Raw genomic sequence first — 20,113 nt, 5'->3', positions numbered from 1 at the left:
CGGCGGATCCATCCCTGCCATTGCCGGGCCGCCTCATCCTTCATCCCGCGTTATTCCTCATCCCACCTCAGCCCTCAGGCTGCTTCATCCATCCCGCCTCATCCCTCACACCAACAACACCGCCTCATTCCGCTTTATCCCTCATCCTGCCTCACCCTCACGCCGCTTCATCCTTCCTGCCTCACCCTCACGCCGCTTCATCCCTCGTCCCGCCTCATCCCGCTTTATCTCTCATCTCGCCTCACCCCTCAGACCGCTTCATCCATCCCGCCTCACCCCTCATTTCGCCTCATCCCGCTTGATCCCTCACACCGCCCCATTCCCTTTATTCTTCACCTCTCCTCACACCCCTCACACCGCCCCATTCCCTTTATTCCTCACCCCTCCTCACACCGCCCCATTCCCTTTATTCCTCACCCCTCCTCACACCCCTCATGCCGCCTCACCCCTCACGCCGCCTCACCCCGCCCCCCGCTCGTTGCCAGGGAGCCGCCGTTGCCATGGGAGGCGGCGGGGCGCATGCGCGCGCCAGCGGGAGTGCCCGGATGCAGCGGGAGGAGGCGCTGCCGCCATATTTGCCCGGAGAGCAGCGAGCTGGTAGCTGCAGAGCCCCCCGGACCCATCGGCTGCCATCCGCCCCGCGCAGTCCCCGCCGCCGCCCCGCCCGTAGGACATGGACGATCGGGAGGACCTCGTCTATCAGGCCAAGTTGGCTGAGCAGGCTGAGCGCTACGATGGTGAGCGCGCGGGCTCGGGAGGCCGTGCACGGCCGAGGGGAGAGGGAGGGAGGGAGGGAGCGGCCACAAAATGGCGGCTGGGCGGGGGAGGGGGGCAGGGGCGGAGGAGGGGGCGCACACAAAATGGCGACGGGGAGCGCCCTGAGGGGCCGCTGGAAGCGGGGATGGGGGGCCCGGGCGAGGGGGTGTCTCGGGCCGGGGCGGGGCCCGGGGCGGGGGGCGGTGGCGGCAGGAGCCGGGAATAAAATGGCGGCCGCGAAGGGCGAGTCCTGGAGGGGGGGGCAGGGGAGCCGCCCCCGCCTCGGGGAGCCCCACAAAGAGACCCCGCTGCCCCTCACGGCGCCGCGAGGTCCGGCCGGGCCCGGCCCCGCGCTCACCCGGCCGGGCGGAGCGCTGCGAGGGCGGCTCGCCGCAGACAACGCCCATGCCGAGCGCTCGGAGGGGGGGCCCGGCCCTCGGCCCCTCACCGGCCGTGCTCGTGGGGGTCCCCAGGGACGGGGCTGCGCTTCTTTCTCTGCCTCTACCCCCGGCTGGAGATCCTGCTGCCCCTGGCAAAGCCAGAGAGAGCGAGTTCTCACCCTGCAGGGAGCAAGTACATGATTCACTGCCTAAAGAAAACGCATATGCTTTCATTATGTGGTAGGAATTATTACAGGTAGTTTCACTTTCCCAGCGTTTTCTTTTCATCCTTTTTCCCCTTTAAGTTTTTGTGCTATCCCTGATCATTTAATATCCGCGATGATTTAATATCTGGGGGAAAAGGGGTAGAGGGGAGGAACTGGCAACCCTGGGTGGTGTCTCTTGCCCCAAAAATGTCTGTCTTGCAACTGTTCCTTTTAAACATGGTTCCCCTGCATATGATAGAAAGGGCCTTTAATTTTCTCGACTCTTCTGAGACTGTTACTTTGCCCTGAGAGCTGTGATTACTCATTTGAAGTGAAATAAATATATGTAAGTGGAATGTGTGAATGCAGTAACACCTCATTTAGAGAGGTAAGAAGACACTCCAAATATTTTCTGTTCCTAAATTTTTATAGACAACATGACCAAGTTCTCACCAAATGACACCTTTTTACTGAGTTGTGCTTAAAAAACATCTGATGGCAAAAACCATCTGATGGCACCATTGCAGAAAATGTGAAAAATACACGTTTTTGGAGAAAAAAAGAGAAACTAAAACAAAAAGAAGGCCTAAATAAAACTCCATTCATTTAGAGTTCTGATGGGAAAATAGCTTAGAATTCATAGTACCACTAAAGGAAAGCAGTAAGGCAGTCTCTGCAATAACTGAAGCACTTGGAGAGAGGAAATGGCCCCAGAATCCAGGTATTGGGGTACCATAATTACCTTGGGCAGAGGAACACATCCATATTCCACAGAATGTGTGTTGAGGAGGGAAGGGTTCTCCACCTGGTATGGATGAGTCAGTGCCACTGAAAGTGTTGGCTTTGGCTCGAGTGGAAACCCAACATCCTGGAGGAATCATCATCCTTGGGAGCTCTTGAGGCATGACTGTCCTTCTGGGGCTTTCTGAAGTCAACAGTAAATCACTTTGTTAGAAGGTAATAGGACTCTCCCCCATGGCACAGATCTGCAATGCAAACTTCCTGTCAACTGATAAAAATTGATTGGGAAGGATTATTGCCTTGGTGCAGCATTTCCCTGGGTGGACTTTTGGTTCTCCCAGTACCATGAATGTTTGCTAAAGAAGCTGCCCAGAGCAGAATGTAGCAGACTTGTTGTGCTCTATTGCTTCTGAATGGGCATCAGACTGGTTACAATTTAGGAGGGAGCACTGAAGTTAAGGTTGTCTTGTTTAAATCAGTGCTCTGGGTTTTGGACTTCCAGAGGTTTGAGGAATCAGGTTGGGCCAACATAATTTAAGATGCACCCTCTAATTCTGCCAGCTGCTCTAAATGCATCTTCACTTCCCTCGTGTCCATGGCCTGGAAGAAAATGTACTGTAGATACTGTTTTATCATTTAATTCTCTGTTCCTGTTCAGCTGAAACAATTAAAAATGATTGGCATAATTTGTTCTTGGTAATGTGAAATAATGCAGTTCTACCAAGATCATAGCTGAGACTGCTGAATAATTCTGTGAACAAAGTGATTTGAGAAGCAATATGAGGAAAGAGCAAGCTAATCCTAATTTTGCTCCTCAGTTTGATCTTTGAGGTGCACAGTTTTAAGACCACAGTTATTAATGGGCACGTATAAAATGGGGTGATGGTAAGTACTGGCTACAGATACATTGGAATACAAGTCCCTTGGGTTATTCAAATGTGAGTTTGACAAATCTTTTTGTGTTTAACATTAGAATAAGTGTAAATGTCTGTCCCATCTTTCTCCTGGAGACTGAAGAATGGTGGGTTGCTATTTATGTATGGCTCATGGCATTTATAGCAGCACTTATGGTGGGCATCCAACTGTGGCTTCTTTGGTGTTACTTACCTGACCCACTTAGGGAATTTCTGAAGTCTTGGGAGCTGCATTTGTGAACGGTTGGGAATCCAGTCCTGTGGCTGTACTGTCCTCAGGACGGTGGCCCAGATTAAGAGGACAACTTTCTAGGTACTTTGGCAGTGTAAGTAGCACTTAAACCCTGATCTCCAGAGATATATTAAGAGATTTGGGTGTCTGACTATCTCCACAGATCTGCTTAGGCATGTTATGGCAAATCACAAAATGCCAGGAAGCTTAGTGGCAGTACAGGAAGCTTGGTGAGAAATCTCACTCACTGCTACTCCTTATTGGTAGGATAATATAGAACTAAATGCACTCCTTTTTTGGAGAACAATTGGAGTAAGAGATCTTGTGGAACTCTTTATAGCAAGAGGATGTAGAGGATTCCTGTAGACTGCAGTTGAATATTGAAACCAATCCCTCTTTGTGGAAGCTGGGATCATCTTTGTTTCAGGTGAGGAACATGCTGTGGCTCAAGGCTGTCTGTGAGCAGATACTTCAGAGTGCATCACTGGGGTGAGGTGAAATAGGTGGGGTTTCCCCTCAGAACCAGAGAACAGGTCAAGGTACAGGTAAGGAAAGCCCAGCCCACCCATGACAGGTCTCCTGCCTGGCTCCTTTGTCTCTAGAAATGTGTCTTTATCACAGGCAGGAGTGTGCAGCAGTGGTTCAGTTCAAGATTTGAACCCTTTTTAGGAAGATCTGTCTCCTAGTAACAGGTCTTCAGCTTAGAGCCTAATGAGGAATCAATAAGTCACAAATTAGAATTCAAGTTGCATATTAATTTTGGTTTGCAGAGGATTGGTCTCTTTCAAACAGATGTCAAGCACACTTCAGCTTTTTGGGTTCCTCTCCCCATTAATGGTGACCACTTACCCTGTGAAAGCTCTTACTGCTGTAGTGATGTGGGGTGTGACTGCTGTCTCTGAGGTAAAAGGCAGAAAAATCTCAGCATATCCCTGAGAATTGTAGGAAACCAAGAGTTAAAATATGGGCAAGACAGTGCTAAAGGAGTAAGACTGTACATTTCTTTAAGTGGGAGTTGTACACACTGGGACATAAATGACTTGTGATTGTGAGCAGTTGTGTGAGAGGGGGCCTTTGTCTGTGATGGCCTTCCTGAATGTCCCGAGGTACCAGGAGCAGACAAAGGAGACAGAATTCTGCAGTTGCATGGTCAGCTCCTCTGCAAGGAGCCCAGAAGCTGAACTGGTTTCCAGTATTAGAGGGTTGCTCAGCAGCAGATCTCAGTAAAGGGAGAGATTTATGATCAGGCCCAGGCTTAAGATGTTTGCTTTCAAACTGAAATGTTTGTTAGAAATAGTGGGGAAATCCTCTTGATTTGGAAAAGTAAATGTCCAGAGCTTGAAGAGATTAGAGGAATGATTTAAAAATGTTCTTGTTGCAAGAAGGACTTGTGGTAGACCATACAATTGATCACACAGAAAATCCCACTGTTGCTAGGATAACTTGGACCTAACCTGTGTTCCTCCATGTGTGTAAAGATCAGGACTGTTTATTGCAGAGTCATCCTGCCAGGTTTGGAAGGGTTTTGACTGCACCAGCTGTTACAAACCTTACACAAGGAATAGGAATATAACCCTCTGCTTTGTCCACAAATCATCATCAAGCCACTGTGCAGGCTGGATATTATTTGGGGTTTTTTTCCTCCTCTGCTTCTTGGTTGTTTTAACTGGGAATCCACCTGTTAGGTTCTTTTATGTGATAAGGAATGCTTCTCATTTGTACTTGAATTCTGGTCTAACCCTTAGAAGCAGTTCAGTTCTCTAAATAAAAAGCAGGATTAATTTTTTTCCCCTGTGAGTAGTTGTCTGAGCTGGTGACCTGAATGAGGCAGTTGAGAGGTCAGAGGGGTGTTGAGCTGGCAGGAGGGAATCAATAGGGATGGGTTCAGCCATCTCTGGATGCCAAACACAGATTCCCTAAGAGAACAGAAAAACCTCCTGCAGGCAGTGTCATGGTGTGTTCACAGGAGTTCCTGATGGATGGGAGGAGGAGCTGAGCCTCCACTTGGTTGAGTTTGGAGCATCAGTGTAGTGAGGAGGGAGGTGCCCACTGATGCTGGTCTGTAGCTGTGGGAAGTGCAGCCTGTGGCATTAATCTGCATTAATCTGCACACTTACATTCATCTCTTACTGCAGAAAACCCACTGGCCCCTATTTCTTCAGTTCTTCTCATGTTTGTTCTGAGGAGTTTGCTGCTACTAAGTTAGTACTTTTATTTGCTCCTGTTTCTGTGTGTCCCTCAGAAATGGCAGCCTGCTTCCAGCCCAGATCCCTTGTGACTCCACTGGTGGCTTTCTCTCTTCTCAACACTTGAGTCTCATATTCATGCCCTGTTTCCTGTCTTTCAGCCAAGTGTTTATCCATGTGAGGGCTTTCCTTCCTATCCCATGGCACTTGAGTTCCTTAAAGAACCTTGGGTGAGGGACCTTGTTAAATGCCTTTGGGAAATCCAGGTAGCCCATTCCAGTTGTCTCCTTGTCCATGTGGTTCACTGGTTCAAAGCATTCCAGTAAATTTGTGAGGCATGATGGAAGGCCACACTCTACAGTATAATGATTATGCATATACCCCCTTATTCCAGGGTTTTTTAAAGAGTAATTCCCATTAACTTGACCCCTAGTGAGTATTAGGTTCATGGTGTTGTAGGTCCCCCTGAGTGTCTGCTGGAACCCTTCTGAAATGACCAGTGTAAACCCCTTTGTGTTGGCATCTGGTAAAGCCCAGACTGGAGGTTATGCACAACAGTTCAGGGTCAGACACTTGAAGTTCCTGTGACTTGTTCCTGATCATCTTTTGTTCATGGCAAGAATGAACAAGTACAAGGCTAACACTTGTACTGACTCTTTGAGTACTGGTTATGGTCTGTGATCACCTGTGGTGGACACAAGGGAAGATTTGTTTTTTCTCCTGTGTCCTCCACCTCCTCCCAGCTCACAGGATGCTCACTTGCAGCTTTTTGCTCCCAAAATGCTGAAGTAGGTACTGGGCAGCAGCTTGGAAGCTCAAAGATCCTGGTTTGCTTTATTGCCCTTAGATAAGGGCAGTAGAAAAGATTAAACTTCCCCATGACTCTTTAGTTTAGAGTAAGGCTTATTCTTTGTCTTTCACTTTAAACCCCAATCCCAAGCCTTGCACCTTGCTGTTCACAAACCTTTTGTAGGTGGCCACATCTGTCCCAGCCCTTTGTGCTTTCCAGGCTTTGGAGGTGACTCAGCAGGGTTTGCAGTGGGGAGCCAGCATTTTAATCATGGTAGTAGAATATAGGAACCTGAAAAATGACCTGGCCATCATGACAGTTCTGTAGTATCTTAGGCAGTGGTTTGGAGTCAGCTTTTCCATAAAAATATACAGACCTGATCAGGCAGTGTCTCTGTGGTGTTTCTTAACCAGCAGCAGGTGCTCGGGGAAGGATCTAAATCTAGGACGAGCATGTCATTCTCCAGAATATTCCCCTCTCCTTCCACAATTTACATTTTGGGGATCTCCTGCTCTGCTGCTGGCATGAGCTGACAGTAGCATAAGAAGTGACAGCCACAATCACCTGAGAGGCTGGAACTGAACCACTTCAGTGCAGTCTGTGTCTCTGAATGTGCATAACACTGCTTTTTCCATAATGCACTGCAAGGGTCTCTGGATTTTGTATGCAGTGAGTTGTCATTCCTGCAGTAATCCTTGTTAATGAAATGTAATTTCAGACTTGTATTTTGTCTTGAATAGTCTCTGACTGAGCTTTCCACCTCCTGCCAGATAGGTAAAACTGCACTTAAAATAAAAAATAATTTGCTCTGGTGCTGGTGCAGGTTATTTTTGTTTTCTGTTGGAGGAGATACAGATAGGCTGTCCCCTTGCTTTTGTACTGCCTGTGTTCTTAAGATTTTTCATCAGGCTTAAATTTTCAGGGCTGGATTATGGCTTTACCATGGAAGACCCAGGTATGTGCATAATATTTTGTCTTGTTGAAATATCAGCCCAGATTTTTGTACTTTTAAGTAAAATTGGGCTCTTTACTAAACTAGAAACCATTTTACCCAACAGCTTTGTGGGTAGACTGATAAAGACTGATAAATGTTCTCTCTTTGGGTGGGACAGTTGTTTATGGGTGGGATTCTCATCTGTGGTTGTGTGGTTACCTAGTGACAAAATGAAGATTCTGTGGAGGAGACCTTTCAGTTCCTGTTGTAGGTGTTGGGAGGTTGTACCCAGTGTGAGGGTGTTGAAGCTCAGGGCTTTGTGCCTCACAGCAAATGGAGGAACCTGAGGTGCTCCCCATCCCCCAGCATCCTGTTCCCAGGGCTGTCACTGTCAGGGAGCCTGTTGAACTTACTGACAACTCAGTCATAAAATGTTGGGGTGATAAGGGCTGTTTACTGATAAGGAGTAGTTGGGAGCCTGTTTTCCTTTGGCTCCCTCGTTCTGTGGCTCTGCAGGAGGGTGGGTAATGACCTCCTTTGCCACCAGACTGAAACACTGACACAGGAGCTCCTTCTAGAGCAGGGCTTTGGCTTTGGACCAGCTATTGCTCAGCTAAATTGGCTTTAACCTCTGTTTCAAGAGCTTGTAGATCTTCAGACTGGTAATAGATGGATAAAGTCCTGCAGAAGCCAAGCAATTTATTGAATTGGTAATGATGTGTTTGAATGTACACTGAAAACAGCTCCTCATTTACAGGGAACAGCAAGTCTTGTGTATAGTTTTTTATTTCACATTCTCACACTACACAAATGTGCTTTTAGGGAAAAGGTTGTGAAGGAAACCTGTAGAGCAGGTGATAAAATGTGCCCTTTTTGGCCCAGTTGTTGTAGTTTCCTGACACAGGGCAGAAGATCTTGGAAGCTGTTGCTGTCCATGTTCCTTAACTCCACACTTGTGCACTCATTCAAAGTATATCATTGTTATATGGGATAAGTGGGAATAGATTTCTGTTGTCTTCATGAAGAGGCAGGTTTCTATGAAAGCATTGTGTACATCCAGGAGTATCACTGCAGGGCTGTGTATTTAATCCCAGTGGATAGAGCACAATTATAGAAACCCTTAAAAGAAAAAGCAGCATCTTCTGTAACCCCTGGGTTGCTTCTCTGAAGGCAGTAAATATTAGGATTGAAAACAAGACCTGCATTTTTTGCTGGAGCTTGACAAAGATACCCAGGTCATGAAGACTGCCAGTCTCAATTCCTGATTGTCATTTTTGTCCCCAAGAACTGTCAGACATCTTAATCTGAGCATAGCTCTGTTGTTTACTAAGCTTCAAAAGATGAGATGACTTAATTTGCATAATTTTAAAAATTCACAGCTTTTAAGTAGATTCTTTGTATGAATGGGATGGTGGGGTCATCCTTCAGAGAAGAAATCACAGTACTTGCTTTATTTAAGTAGCAAATTGTAGCTGTATTATATTGCCTGTAGCCTAACTGGCATCAATTACTTATGTTTATGTTAATATTAATTGTGTGAATGTGGAGTGTTCTGGGGCAGCTCTCAGATTCTTCTCACCATTTTGCAATTGCAGGGTGGTGTTTTCAACAAATTTTATCAAATCCTTGGTGGATTTTTTTTGTTACTTTCTGTGATTTGGAGAAGCAAAATCTGCTGATAAAAGCAGAGCCACCATGAAGTGTTGTCCTCCACATATGGAGACCTGTTGGAGACTGATAACACTGTTATCAGCCTACAGCCTCCATTGCTGCAGTGGCTTATGCCTGTTCAGGTGGTGATTTTGACATCTGAGGGCAAAAAATGAAAGTTAAGCTTCATTTGTATATTTAACACTGTTCTTCTAATGTGTCTTGAGCAATCTCAGTGTGGGTAGGTAATGAAGGGGTTCCAGCCTTCCTTAAGTGGTTCAGTCTTTGCTTCCATTGGAGTGTAGGAAAGCTGGTTTTGGTTTTGGTATTGATTGTTTTAACCTCAGGTTTAGAAATACTTTTCAACAGGCTTAAAATACAAATATATATTAATTCATATTTTTTGTGTTACTTTTCAGTGTGAATGGGTACATGTGGTTGCTGTGGGTACACTCAAGATGACTTTGTTGTTACCACTCCAAGCACCACATTTTTCCTTAGGAGGTTCATCTTGCAGCTTTGACTCACTTTCCTAGTGACAGTACTCATACATCTCTACATATTTTCAAATCTGGATTTTCTATTTTTGTTAATTACCACATTACATTGTATTGCAGTTTGAAAATCAGTGGAGCATCCTCTGATTCCTCAAATTTATCCTGTTTGTGCCAAGAGCCAGATCACATTTACTCACCTTTTCTCACTGTTCTCTGCTTTTTCCAGAGCACTCTGGAGAACAAACACTCCTGTAGGATTGTGCTGATAACTGTTATTAATTTCTGTAACCCTTGTGAAATACCAGATGAATATCAGATACTTCCTTTGTGGATGTGCTGATTGATTTGTTTGGAACACTCCAGGGTAAAAGTGAGGAGTAGCTGGATTAAAGGAGGAGGGAGGCTAATTAATTTCCCAAGTTCTTATTAATGTACAGCTTGTACTGAATGGTTTGAAAGGTGCTTCAGGTGTGAGAATAATTGCCTGACCTTTTCCTCCTAGAAATGGTTGAATCAATGAAGAAGGTGGCTGGAATGGATGTGGAGTTGACAGTGGAAGAAAGAAACCTGCTTTCTGTTGCATATAAAAATGTGATTGGAGCCAGGAGAGCTTCCTGGAGAATAATCAGCAGCATTGAACAGAAAGAAGAAAACAAAGGTGGAGAAGACAAATTAAAAATGATTCGGGAATATCGGCAAATGGTAAGATGGAGTTGGTGTTACAGCAAAATGCCATTTCTGTAGTTCTGGTGCCCTTGCCATCAAGTGCCCTCCTGTTCCAGATTGCCTGTGCTCTGCTGACCTGGCAGCCTTGGCAGGCTGGAGCCTGTTCCTTGTGTGGAGAATGAATGCCCTGGTGGAGGGGAGAGCTGTGGTGTTGCTGTGTGAACCCTCAGACAGGGAGGGCTCTTCCCTCAGGGCACCAGCAGCTCTGCCAAGCATTTGAGCTGCACTGGCACTTCCCTGCTTGCTCAGGTGGGAGGCTCCACCTGCTCAGGAGGCCTCATTCCTTCCCCTCCAACCTCACTGGCCCCAAGCAACTTCTTTTTAAAATTAACCCTGTTAGAGGAGGTGCTTGGCTGTTGAACTTCCACTTCCTATAGAAGTTGCTTTGGATCATACAGTGACACTTTCTGGGATTCCAGTTCTCTGTCCTAGAGAGTTCAAAACCTTAACACTTGAAATGTCCATGGGGGGAGTCCTTCAGGCTCTCCTTGGCTCCTGTCACTCATGTCCTGGTCATCCCAGCTGTGAAACCTTTGTGTGTAGTAACCTCCAGGGCCTTGCTGTTCCCTCTCCCTGAAGAGAGGGAAGAATTGATCCACATAACTTCATGCTGACTTAGTCAGTGTGTGCAGCTTTACCTAAAATGGAGAACTTGGAGCAAGCTCTGACTTCCATTGGTAAGGGCTGATGAAAGCTCCAGCTCTCAGTGAGCTGTTGTTGCCCCTGCCCTAAATGATGGTTTAGCACAGAGCAGGCAGCCTCCCATACTATTTAAATCCCACACATTTCTGCAGAGACTTCATCTCCATTATTTGAGGACAAGTGCCTTCACATGGTTCACATCTTCACTTCCAGAGAAACACTGGAGTCTGTTCTATCACCTGGCACTGATTCATATACCAGCAATGGAAATGATCCTGGCTTGGAAATCTCCCAGGAATGGTTCTGTCTACTTTCTGTTGACTCACAGGGTTTCTGTTGCTCCATGGAATTGTTAAAGTTGGGAGTTTCTAATTTTATGCTGGCATGCTGATGGGATGAGACTCTGCCAGTTACATACAGTCCCAAATAACCTTTTCTTGATGGGTGTTTCCTAAAAGAACATAGAAAACAAGACAACAGCTGTCCAGTGATTAAATTTGTTTTACATTGTGTGTTTCCAGATTCTTTTGCACAGGGTTTTGTGGGTGGTTATCATCTTCTGCCAAAGATCCTTTGATGATGAAAAGACTTTTCTCCTGGTTTTGAAAGGACTCTAGAAATAGCCTTTATTCTGCATCTCTTTTTGGAAAGGATGTGTGCCATTCTGGATGGACTGGGCTGCAAGCAGTACAGGTTTATAGTGCTTGAGGTGGCTGAAGAGATGGAGAGGCCACCTGAAGTCAGTGTCATGCCAGCAGGGTGCAGAGCTGTGAAATCCTCCGAGGGAGCAGCTTCCAGAGCTGCACAGGAGGAGCAGTGCACTGAACTCACTGGTTCCACACTGGAGGAGGGGTGGCTGGGTCTGCCCAGCTCCACAGGGACTCCTGCAAGAGCTTCCTGAGCATCATCTGTAGCTGAAAGCCAGATCCTCTTAGTGCCTGCTGGGAGCCTTAATATGGGTTGGCATCTGCTCTGAGTGTGTGAGGGGCTTGGCAGGGTGGCCTGGGAGCAGGCAGGAACACGGCCCAGGTTTGGATGCTGCTGCTCCCTGTCACTGCTCAGAGTGGCACTCCTGCCCTGTTGTGCTCAGTGCTTCCCTAAGAAACAGCTTCCAGCAGAATTCTGCTCACTGGGATTCCCCTGGCAACAAATTCTGCCTCCTGGAGCAGTTTCCAGAGTAAGTTCATTGCTGGGAAAACTTTATCAGACTTGAAAGGCTCTGAAGAAGGGAAAAACACCCCAACCAACCAAACCTTCCCCCCCAGCCCCCAAACCACGTTGGGGGCCAAAAAGGCCAAGTTTAAAGCACTGAGGAGTTGGAGAGAACCAGCATCTCTAAAAGACACATTTCTCATCTACCAGAAACAGCTGTGACCTTGCTCAGCTGGAGAGTGCTGCTGCAGTAGGAATTGAAGGTTTCTGTAGTGGTTTTTGTGAAAGTAACTCCTTGTTGGGTTGGGTGTATGTCAGTATTGACTGGAATTCAGCTCGTGGCTCACATTGAGGGGTTTGAGGTGGTGGCCAGTGTGACCTGGGGCAGAGCTCCAGGGATGGTGGTGCTGAGTGGGCAGGGCTGGGCTGGCCTTGGCTCAGGTATTTATTGGGCAGTAGTGGGAGATGAAAGACACCAGACTGTGCCTCCTCCCAAGGCACTTCAGCTGAATGGAGCCAAACACATCCATAGCCATGAGGGAAATGCCACTTATGTGCTTCCTTTGTCCACAGGCTGCTCTCCTGGCTCCCCTGGCCATTTGGATCCACAAAAGCCCCTGAATTTCTCATCTGGCTGCCTCTGATGGGAGCACACTGAGGCTCGTGCCCCTCATCCTGGAGAGGCTGCACTGGGGTGTGGCTGACACAGTGCAGCCCCTCCCTTGCAGTTTACCCAGATCATTCCACACCATAGCTCAGGGATTGACCTTCCCCTTCCTGCTCTGCAGATGTGGCACAGGAATTTGTGTTTCCAGTGCTCTGACTTGCAGCCTGGGCTCTGTTTGGGGCAGCTGCCAGGCTGTCCTCCATGCCCCCTTCTTAGAGAGTGCTCACTGAGCCACTCTGTCTGGAACTGATCCTTTTTGTACAAGAGCTTTGAGTTCTGTTGTGGGGTTTTTGTTTATTTGTTTTACTCTTAATCACCTTGATTTATATTAAATCTTTTTAAACTAAGCTTGCTCAGGACATTTCCATTGCCCTGGACAGCAGCTGATCTCTGATAACTGTGACTGATCCTTTAAGCAAAGCTGGAAAAGGTCTGTCTGAGATGAAATAGAAGTTTGTACATGTATGGTTATTTAACTAAAGAGGATTAGAAACTGATTTAATTCTTTGCAGTTTTGCTGAAGATCTCTCTGCAAAAGAAGTCATTGAAAAAGAGGATCAAGAGGAAAGAAGTTTGCAGGAACTGACTGCTGGCCAAAGGTTTTATAGCTTTTGTAGCCCAAGAATATATGAAGTAGATAATCTCAAGTGACCATATTTCAGCACCTTTCTTAAGCATTTGTCACATAATTAAGTACAGCATCTTATTCTTCCTGTGAATGTCAGGGCATTCTGACATTTGTCCATGAAATTTGCTGACAGTTAATTTACCTAAAGCAACTTTTGCAAATCTGTTACTTTGTACAAGTCAGTATGTGTGTGTATGTGCCAGTTTATTATTTATTTTGGAGCTGTAATTTGAACACCTTTTGGGTATAACTGCTGTGCTTACAAACCCAGATAGTTTGGGAGCTCTGTGTGATAAAAGGATTACAAGGCAAGGAAAATGCTTCAAGGAAGAAGGAAAGGAAATGCTTGGGAGGGAGGACAGGAAGGGATGAGTGGGGCTGCTCCTGTGATCCAAGACTTGCACTTCCTGGTAATTTCTTTAATGCATTTGCTTGAAATCTCTCCTTTCTATGAAATCAGCTTGAGCCAGAGTTCTCTTCAGCTGTAGCTGTGGAAGTTGCTGTGAAATGATGGGAAAGCAGCAGTGGATGGGTGACTGTGTGCATTATTGAACCAGCCTCTCCTGCTGGGCTGCCCTGGGGCTCAGAGCCCCTCTGCTCTGGGCAGTGTTGGTGTCACAGGAGGGGTTTCAGCTTTTCTGGGGTGCTCAGTTTCTTTGCTTGCAGGTGTGAAACTCTCTGTGGCAAACCCTGACCTCATAGGCCTTGCTTTGTGTTTAGAACTGGAGAAAATGAAGGTTCATGTGACTGTTGTCAGTTCAGACTCTTCAAATCCAGTATTTGTTTTTAAATAAGGCTTTATATACTGTATTTTTGGCACAGGTTTCACTGTCAGTGTTGATGATTTCTGCTTTTTCACTGAGTTGCTGCGCTTTGTGTTTTTCACCTGTTCTGGAGCTTCTCATCTTGTCCCTGACCTTTGTCTGTGTGGCACATCTTGATTCTGTTCTGATACTCCATGATTTTTGTCTTAAGGCTCTCTTTTTGGAGCTTTGCCTCCAAGGACTCACCGGAACCTGTTGTGAAGGTGCCATTTAACTCTGGGGTATGATGGAGCTGAGCTGATTCAGGTTAATCACCTTCAAATTGTCCCCTTTGCTGTTGCCACTTCTAGGGCAGCTTCTGGGATCAAAAATGGAAGGAATTGAGTTGTGCAAGCCTTGCAGTAAGGAATTGCACCCTCAGACAAACTTAATGCAATGGTCTAGCAAGATGTCTCCCAAGGAATTCACAGTTCCACTGTTCAGCTCCCCATTTCATCATCCATCAGTCCCTGCCCCTTGTGTGTGCCAGCTGAATGTGCAGAACTGGTTTGCTTAATGCACCTGTGGAGCAGCTGCATTTTATTTATATTTCTTCTGTCTTAACCCTCTTTGAAATGTCATGATGTTACCTGTTTGATATTTGGGTACTTTTGAAAGCTTTTAGGCTTAAGTGCTCACTCCGCCCCCTCTTGTAATTTTTTGTTAAATTTTTATTTTTCTTTACTAGGTTGAGACTGAACTGAAGTTAATCTGTTGTGACATTCTGGATGTACTGGACAAACACCTCATTCCAGCAGCTAACACTGGCGAGTCCAAGGTTTTCTATTACAAAATGTGAGTACCTTTCTTAGAGGACAGGCCTGAAACAGAGACAGAAATCTTAAAATACTCTGTTGTGCAGCTCTTATGTAAGAAACAGCAGTTTTAATTGAATTGCTGATGTAGAAATCACATCCCTGCTTGGGGTTTTTTATTTTGCATCAGCTGAGCATTTATAAAGAGAAGAAAAGGTGTGTCCTGTAGTGATGATTTAAAATCCCCTCAGCTCCTGGTGCAGTGTTTTGTAGACAGTAACTGTGTCCTTGGTGTGTGAATATCTGAATGCACTTTAATTTAAGCTTTTAATGTAATGGCTGGTGGGCAAACGAGGGTTACTGACTTGCTGCTGTTTCTGTTCTCAGGAAGGGGGACTACCATAGGTATCTGGCTGAGTTTGCCACAGGAAATGACAGGAAGGAGGCTGCAGAGAACAGCTTGGTGGCTTACAAAGCTGCTAGTGACATTGCAATGACAGAACTCCCACCAACACATCCCATCCGCTTAGGACTCGCGCTCAACTTCTCTGTATTCTACTATGAAATTCTTAATTCTCCTGATCGTGCCTGCAGGTGGGTGCTGGCTGCACAGAGGGGATGTGGGGATGCTGTGTGATACCACACGAGCCCAGAGTTACTGCTTCTCCTGCTTTCCTCCTGCTGGTGTGTGCTGTGATTGGTGGCAATTCACTGGGAAGATTTTGACCATTTTTGGAGTCTAGAGCCACCTGTTTGTGTGAGACTAATGGTGTGTGAGAGGCAGAACAGTGATAACCTTGAATTGATCAGCTAATGGCAGTTCAGAGCTTGCCAGGTTAACCCTGTGCATCCCTCAAACTGCCCAAGGTGGGAGGTGATTTAAGTTGTCTTGCACAGGCTGGAAGGGGTGGTGGCACTGATTTCTGTCACCTGTGAGCCTCTGCAGAGTGGCAGTGGTTGAAGCAAATACCATTTCTCATACACTAAGTTTTTAGCAGCACTTAATAAAACCAATATTGAGTAAAAAGTTTCTTAAAGCACAGAGTGACTGGTGTTGAGTGGTGCTTCTGGATTGTGTTCAGCAATATTTGTGACATCTTTGTTGTGTCATTGCAGGTTGGCAAAAGCAGCTTTTGATGATGCTATTGCAGAACTGGATACACTGAGTGAAGAAAGCTATAAGGACTCTACACTTATCATGCAGTTGTTACGTGACAACCTGACACTATGGACTTCAGACATGCAGGGTGATGGTGAGTGATGCTGCTGGGAAAGCTCATCCTGCCCCAGAGGGTGGCAATGGGGAGCCTTTGGTTACTTGTGTCTCTCCTAATAATGACCCTCCTGTCCTACCTTAACCCTGACCATGTGGCAGGGGTGACACTGGGCTCTTCTGAGCTCTCCCTTGAAGGAAGGAGCTGTGGAATTAGCAACACTTTGTTGTTGGTCCCTCCCCACGTGGCAGCTGTGATGACTGTAAAGCAGTGACTTTGAATTTATTTCATCTTTTCTTTCTTTCTGCTTGTCATGTTCATCTCTGGCTGTCATTCCAAGCAGATGTGAGCCTCCAGGAGGAAGCACTGCAAATGCTTTAGTGCCCCTTCATTCCAGGTCACTCCATGTTCTCATTGCCAGAGCAAATGCCAGATGTGTCCCCTGGTAGTACCAGAGGGTGGGACATGGATTGCTTCTGTTCACTAGCAAAGGATCACACAAATTTTTGAAGTGGTTTTGGCACACTGAATGGACTTTTCCAACACTTAAACTTCAGCATTCAATACTTAGTACAAATCTACTCATTTGAGGGTTTCTCCCTTGGAGAGGCAAATGAAAAGAGCTGACTTCTTTACTTTGAACTTTGAGGGGAAGAAATAAGTCCTGTCAAGATTATTTTGGGTACCTACAAATGCCCAGAGCTTAGAAACAACACTGCTAAACTTTATTAATATGTAAGTGTCTTAAATTTTTGGTGAGCTGTTCCTTGTAGCCACACAGCATTCCTGGGGATACTTCACTGGTGGTGTGTCCATTTGAAAGCAAATGCAGAATCTTTAACTTTTTCCCAGTTTCCTGTTTTTGTGTAGGGTGATGGGTTTGTTTTGAAGTGTGGTTACTCCATAGCTTCTCAGTCTGCTCTTTGGGCTGCTGAGGCTGGGAATGCTCTAAATGTGTGGGGAATTGGCTCCTGCTTTACTCCACATCCCAGTGTTTAAGGCTCTTGCACCTCCCTTTTCAAGGATTATCTCTGGTGCAGGATGGACCCTGGATGGAGCTGTAGATTTTTCTCTAAACACTGCAGGTGTTGAATGCCTTCCTTGCCATGGGAGAGGAGAAAAGTATTTCAAATTCCCTCAGTTTAGATACAACCTTTACTGTTTTTATTGGGGCCAAATACGCTGGCAGTTTGTGGAAGCCATTTTAGTGCAGTAACAAGGTTGGATCAGTGTGGGACAGTACCAATGTCTTCCAAACAGTGTCTTCCAAAAGTTCCTGAGCTGCCCATAGCTGATGTCTCTCATGGATTTGTAGAAGTTCCACAGGATTATTTACAAGCTCTTTAGATTTTCAAAAAGGAAACAGAGATCTAAAATTCTTGCTCCACAGCATGGAAAATAGATATTTTTGTTCTTCCTGAAGTAGTTCAGGTTGTCCTGGTTACTGGTGCCAGAAAGATAATGATGACAGAATTGAAAATCCTGCTTAAAATCGTGGTGGAATTCTTCAGATCAGAGAATGATTATGTGGAATGTTCAGACACAGGTGCAGAGTTCAGTGTCCTCATCCTTTGCTAACACTCTGAGTGCATTTCCAGAGCTCCATATTCCCAAATGAGCAGAGCCTTTGAACAATAAATCAATATTGGCACAATGAGCAGTTTCCAGGGGATGGGAGAGGCTGGGAAAGGGCTTGTTCTGTGGCATGGAGCTTGTCCCTGTTTCCATTGCAGCCAGGCAGGGATGTAGAGCCAGGCATGACCCAGCTGCTGCTCTCCCATCCAGTCCCTGTAGCTTTGCCATGCCCAGATGAGTGCTGAGTTTATTTCTACACTTGTAATGTCATCTCCATATGATTCCTGTTCTCCCCTTCTTTCCTGCTCTATAGATTCCTAAAGGAAAGCCCAACTGTTCATTTCCTAAAAACTCTACTTTGTAAGTCTCTCGTTGTGGCTCACTGGAGTTTTCAGTGTCAGTTTTCCTGTCACTAACAGTGCCTGCCTCTGTCCCCCGCTGCTGACAAATGCTTGTGTCCCTGCTGCCACTCCTGTGGCACCTGTCCCCTGCCCAGGGCTGATGTGCTTGACTAGGATCCAGAGTCACTCACATGGTTGGGAATTGAGCTGCAAACTTGATGGACAGAAGAATATTTGGGCATGGGAAGTACTTGACAGTGGCCTGCTAGAGGAGTATTTGCTCAAGTGTGTTGGTTAGAGCATGCTCAGATCTTCTAGTCTGGGTTACAGCCTCTGCTTTCCTTTCTTCAATAGAATTCTGTCTATAAACTTTATTGGTGTTGAATGTCCTGTGTTCCTAGGCCCCTCTTCCAAAATCCACTTCCTCTTGTACCTGGTGGTAATCCTGAATCTGGACATGCTCTGAGCAAACGTTCTGGTTATCTGCTGGAAGTTACCAGTCTCATTTTATTGCAAATGAAGTTTTTAATTACTAATTTCTGTTTATTGCCCTTAAGAGAGTCCCATCTTATGTGGTTACAGATAATTGTAAGCATTTTTTCAGCCTCCCTTATCAATTAAGTGACTTTTGCATGTGTGATGGCACCAGCTGAGGTACCTGCAACTTACCCAGGTGCAGCAGAATTTTGGTGAAGCCCTGCAGGTGTTGCATGGAGCTCCCTGGGGCAGCTGGAGTGTAACCAAACTGCAGGAGTTCCATGGACAGCCCCACTCCACTGCATGGCACAGCCTGCTGGAACAGAGACATTCATTTCTACAAGATGGTTTTCTTTAATACCCTTAAACCCAGGGGTTCTTGTCAGGTTGGACTCGCAGCAGGGTGTTTTTCACACCTTTGGTAACTCCTGCCATCAGTGTAACTGTAGAAAATTCCCTGCAGTGCTTTGCTGTTGAGGCTTGAGTGGGCTTGGGCAGGAAAAGAGATGAGGGTTTGGGGAAGGCATTTCCAGATCAAGGCTGTTGATCCACAGCTGTTGCCGTGGTTTCACCTGAGTGGTGTCAGGTTTCAGGCTGGGTTTGTTTGTCCTCACACGTTCTAATGGCCCGGCTGCAGTTGGGTGGGAGGGTGCAGGTGATTCCGAGGCTGCGTTTCCATGGGAATGCTTCACTCTGGAGCTGGCAGTGTGGAGTGGGAGAGTGAGCGTGTATTGCATGAAAATATTAATCTCTAGGTGCTTGTTCAGCTGTTCTGCAGCTCTCAGTTTGAAATGGTAACGTTTTCCTTCCTTCTTCCCACTTCACAGGTGAAGAACAGAATAAAGAAGCGTTGCAGGATGTGGAAGATGAAAACCAGTGAGACACAAAGGCCAACAAGAGAACCCATCTCTGACCACCCTCCCCCTTCCCCACAAAAACCCTCAGTGTCACTCTGAGAACCACCAAATCTGACTTTTACATTGGGTCTCAGAATTTAGGTTCCTGCCCTGTTGGGTTTCTTTATTTTTATTTTTTTTACACAGTTTAAAAGTTCTTAAAGGCAAGAGTGAATTTCTGTGGATTTTACTGGTGCCAGCTTTTAGGTTCTTTAAGACACTAACAGGACTGCATAAAGGCTCTTTCAGCATTACTGTATTGTCTCTGCCAGCTGTGGTGACATTGCCATCAGACCTGGATGTGACACCTGAAGGCCGTGTAGGGAGAGATTGGTCCTGGCCAGGTAGTGCTCATGTGGTGGCATCTTTCTTTTTTTTATAACTGTTTAAACTGAATTTTATACCAATGTTTCAACTTAATTGGGTGTTTAGCTTGAAGTTGCGAGGTTGCATTTGGGACATTTATTGTAGTGGTTTTACTGTATAAAAACAAAAAGTTTCCAAACTGCTGAAACGTTGCTGAAAATCATGGTGCTGGTAACAGTTCAACAATCCGTGGCTGCTCATTCTTGCCTGTTCTTTACTTTCCCTCCAAGCAGGTTAGCATTGAAGGTGGCATTGATAAGCCTGCATGCGTGTTCAATATTTTTTCTTTTCTCCCTCCCCTCTCCCCATCTCCCTTCGCTCGCTCAACCTCTTTTGTTCAGTATGTGTAACTTGAAGCTAATTTGTACTACTGGATATCTGACTGGAGCCACAGATACAGAATCTGTATTGTTCTTACTGAAACACAGCATGGAATTAACATTAAATAAAACAAACCTAAATTAAAAATGCCAACCATCACTATGAATTTCTTTCAGGATAATAATTTTCCTTTGTTGCTTGTACTAGGAACAGTTGGAGGGGGAGAGAGCAGCAGGAACAGCCTTGTTCTTCAGACAGGAGCTA

At 45.9% G+C, this 20,113-nt stretch overlaps 1 protein-coding gene across 1 annotated transcript; it reads left to right on the top strand.

Annotated features, from left to right (window-relative positions):
- Positions 1 to 531: 531 nt before the first annotated feature.
- On the top strand, positions 532 to 20,002 carry YWHAE (tyrosine 3-monooxygenase/tryptophan 5-monooxygenase activation protein epsilon). Its single transcript, XM_054646929.2, has 6 exons — positions 532 to 737; positions 9,789 to 9,988; positions 14,593 to 14,699; positions 15,047 to 15,253; positions 15,776 to 15,912; positions 19,094 to 20,002. Exons 1-6 carry the CDS (start codon positions 674 to 676, stop codon positions 19,144 to 19,146), a joined length of 768 nt encoding a protein of 255 aa, XP_054502904.1. The 5' UTR covers positions 532 to 673; the 3' UTR covers positions 19,147 to 20,002.
- Positions 20,003 to 20,113: the final 111 nt, after the last annotated feature.

Source organism: Agelaius phoeniceus, chromosome 20 (genome assembly GCF_051311805.1).
Source record: "Agelaius phoeniceus isolate bAgePho1 chromosome 20, bAgePho1.hap1, whole genome shotgun sequence".
In the NCBI taxonomy this organism is placed as follows: domain Eukaryota; kingdom Metazoa; phylum Chordata; class Aves; order Passeriformes; family Icteridae; genus Agelaius; species Agelaius phoeniceus.
The sequence above is the reverse complement of the archived record's forward strand: the minus strand, read 5'-3'. Positions and strand labels throughout refer to the sequence as shown.

Coding starts and splice junctions, on each gene's coding strand:
- YWHAE (XM_054646929.2), top strand. CDS start 674: ATGGACGATCGGGAGGACCTCGTCTATCAGGCCAAGTTGGCTGAGCAG. Junction 738..9,788: donor GCAGGCTGAGCGCTACGATG/GTGAGCGCGCGG, acceptor TTTTCCTCCTAG/AAATGGTTGAATCAATGAAG. Junction 15,913..19,093: donor TTCAGACATGCAGGGTGATG/GTGAGTGATGCT, acceptor CCCACTTCACAG/GTGAAGAACAGAATAAAGAA.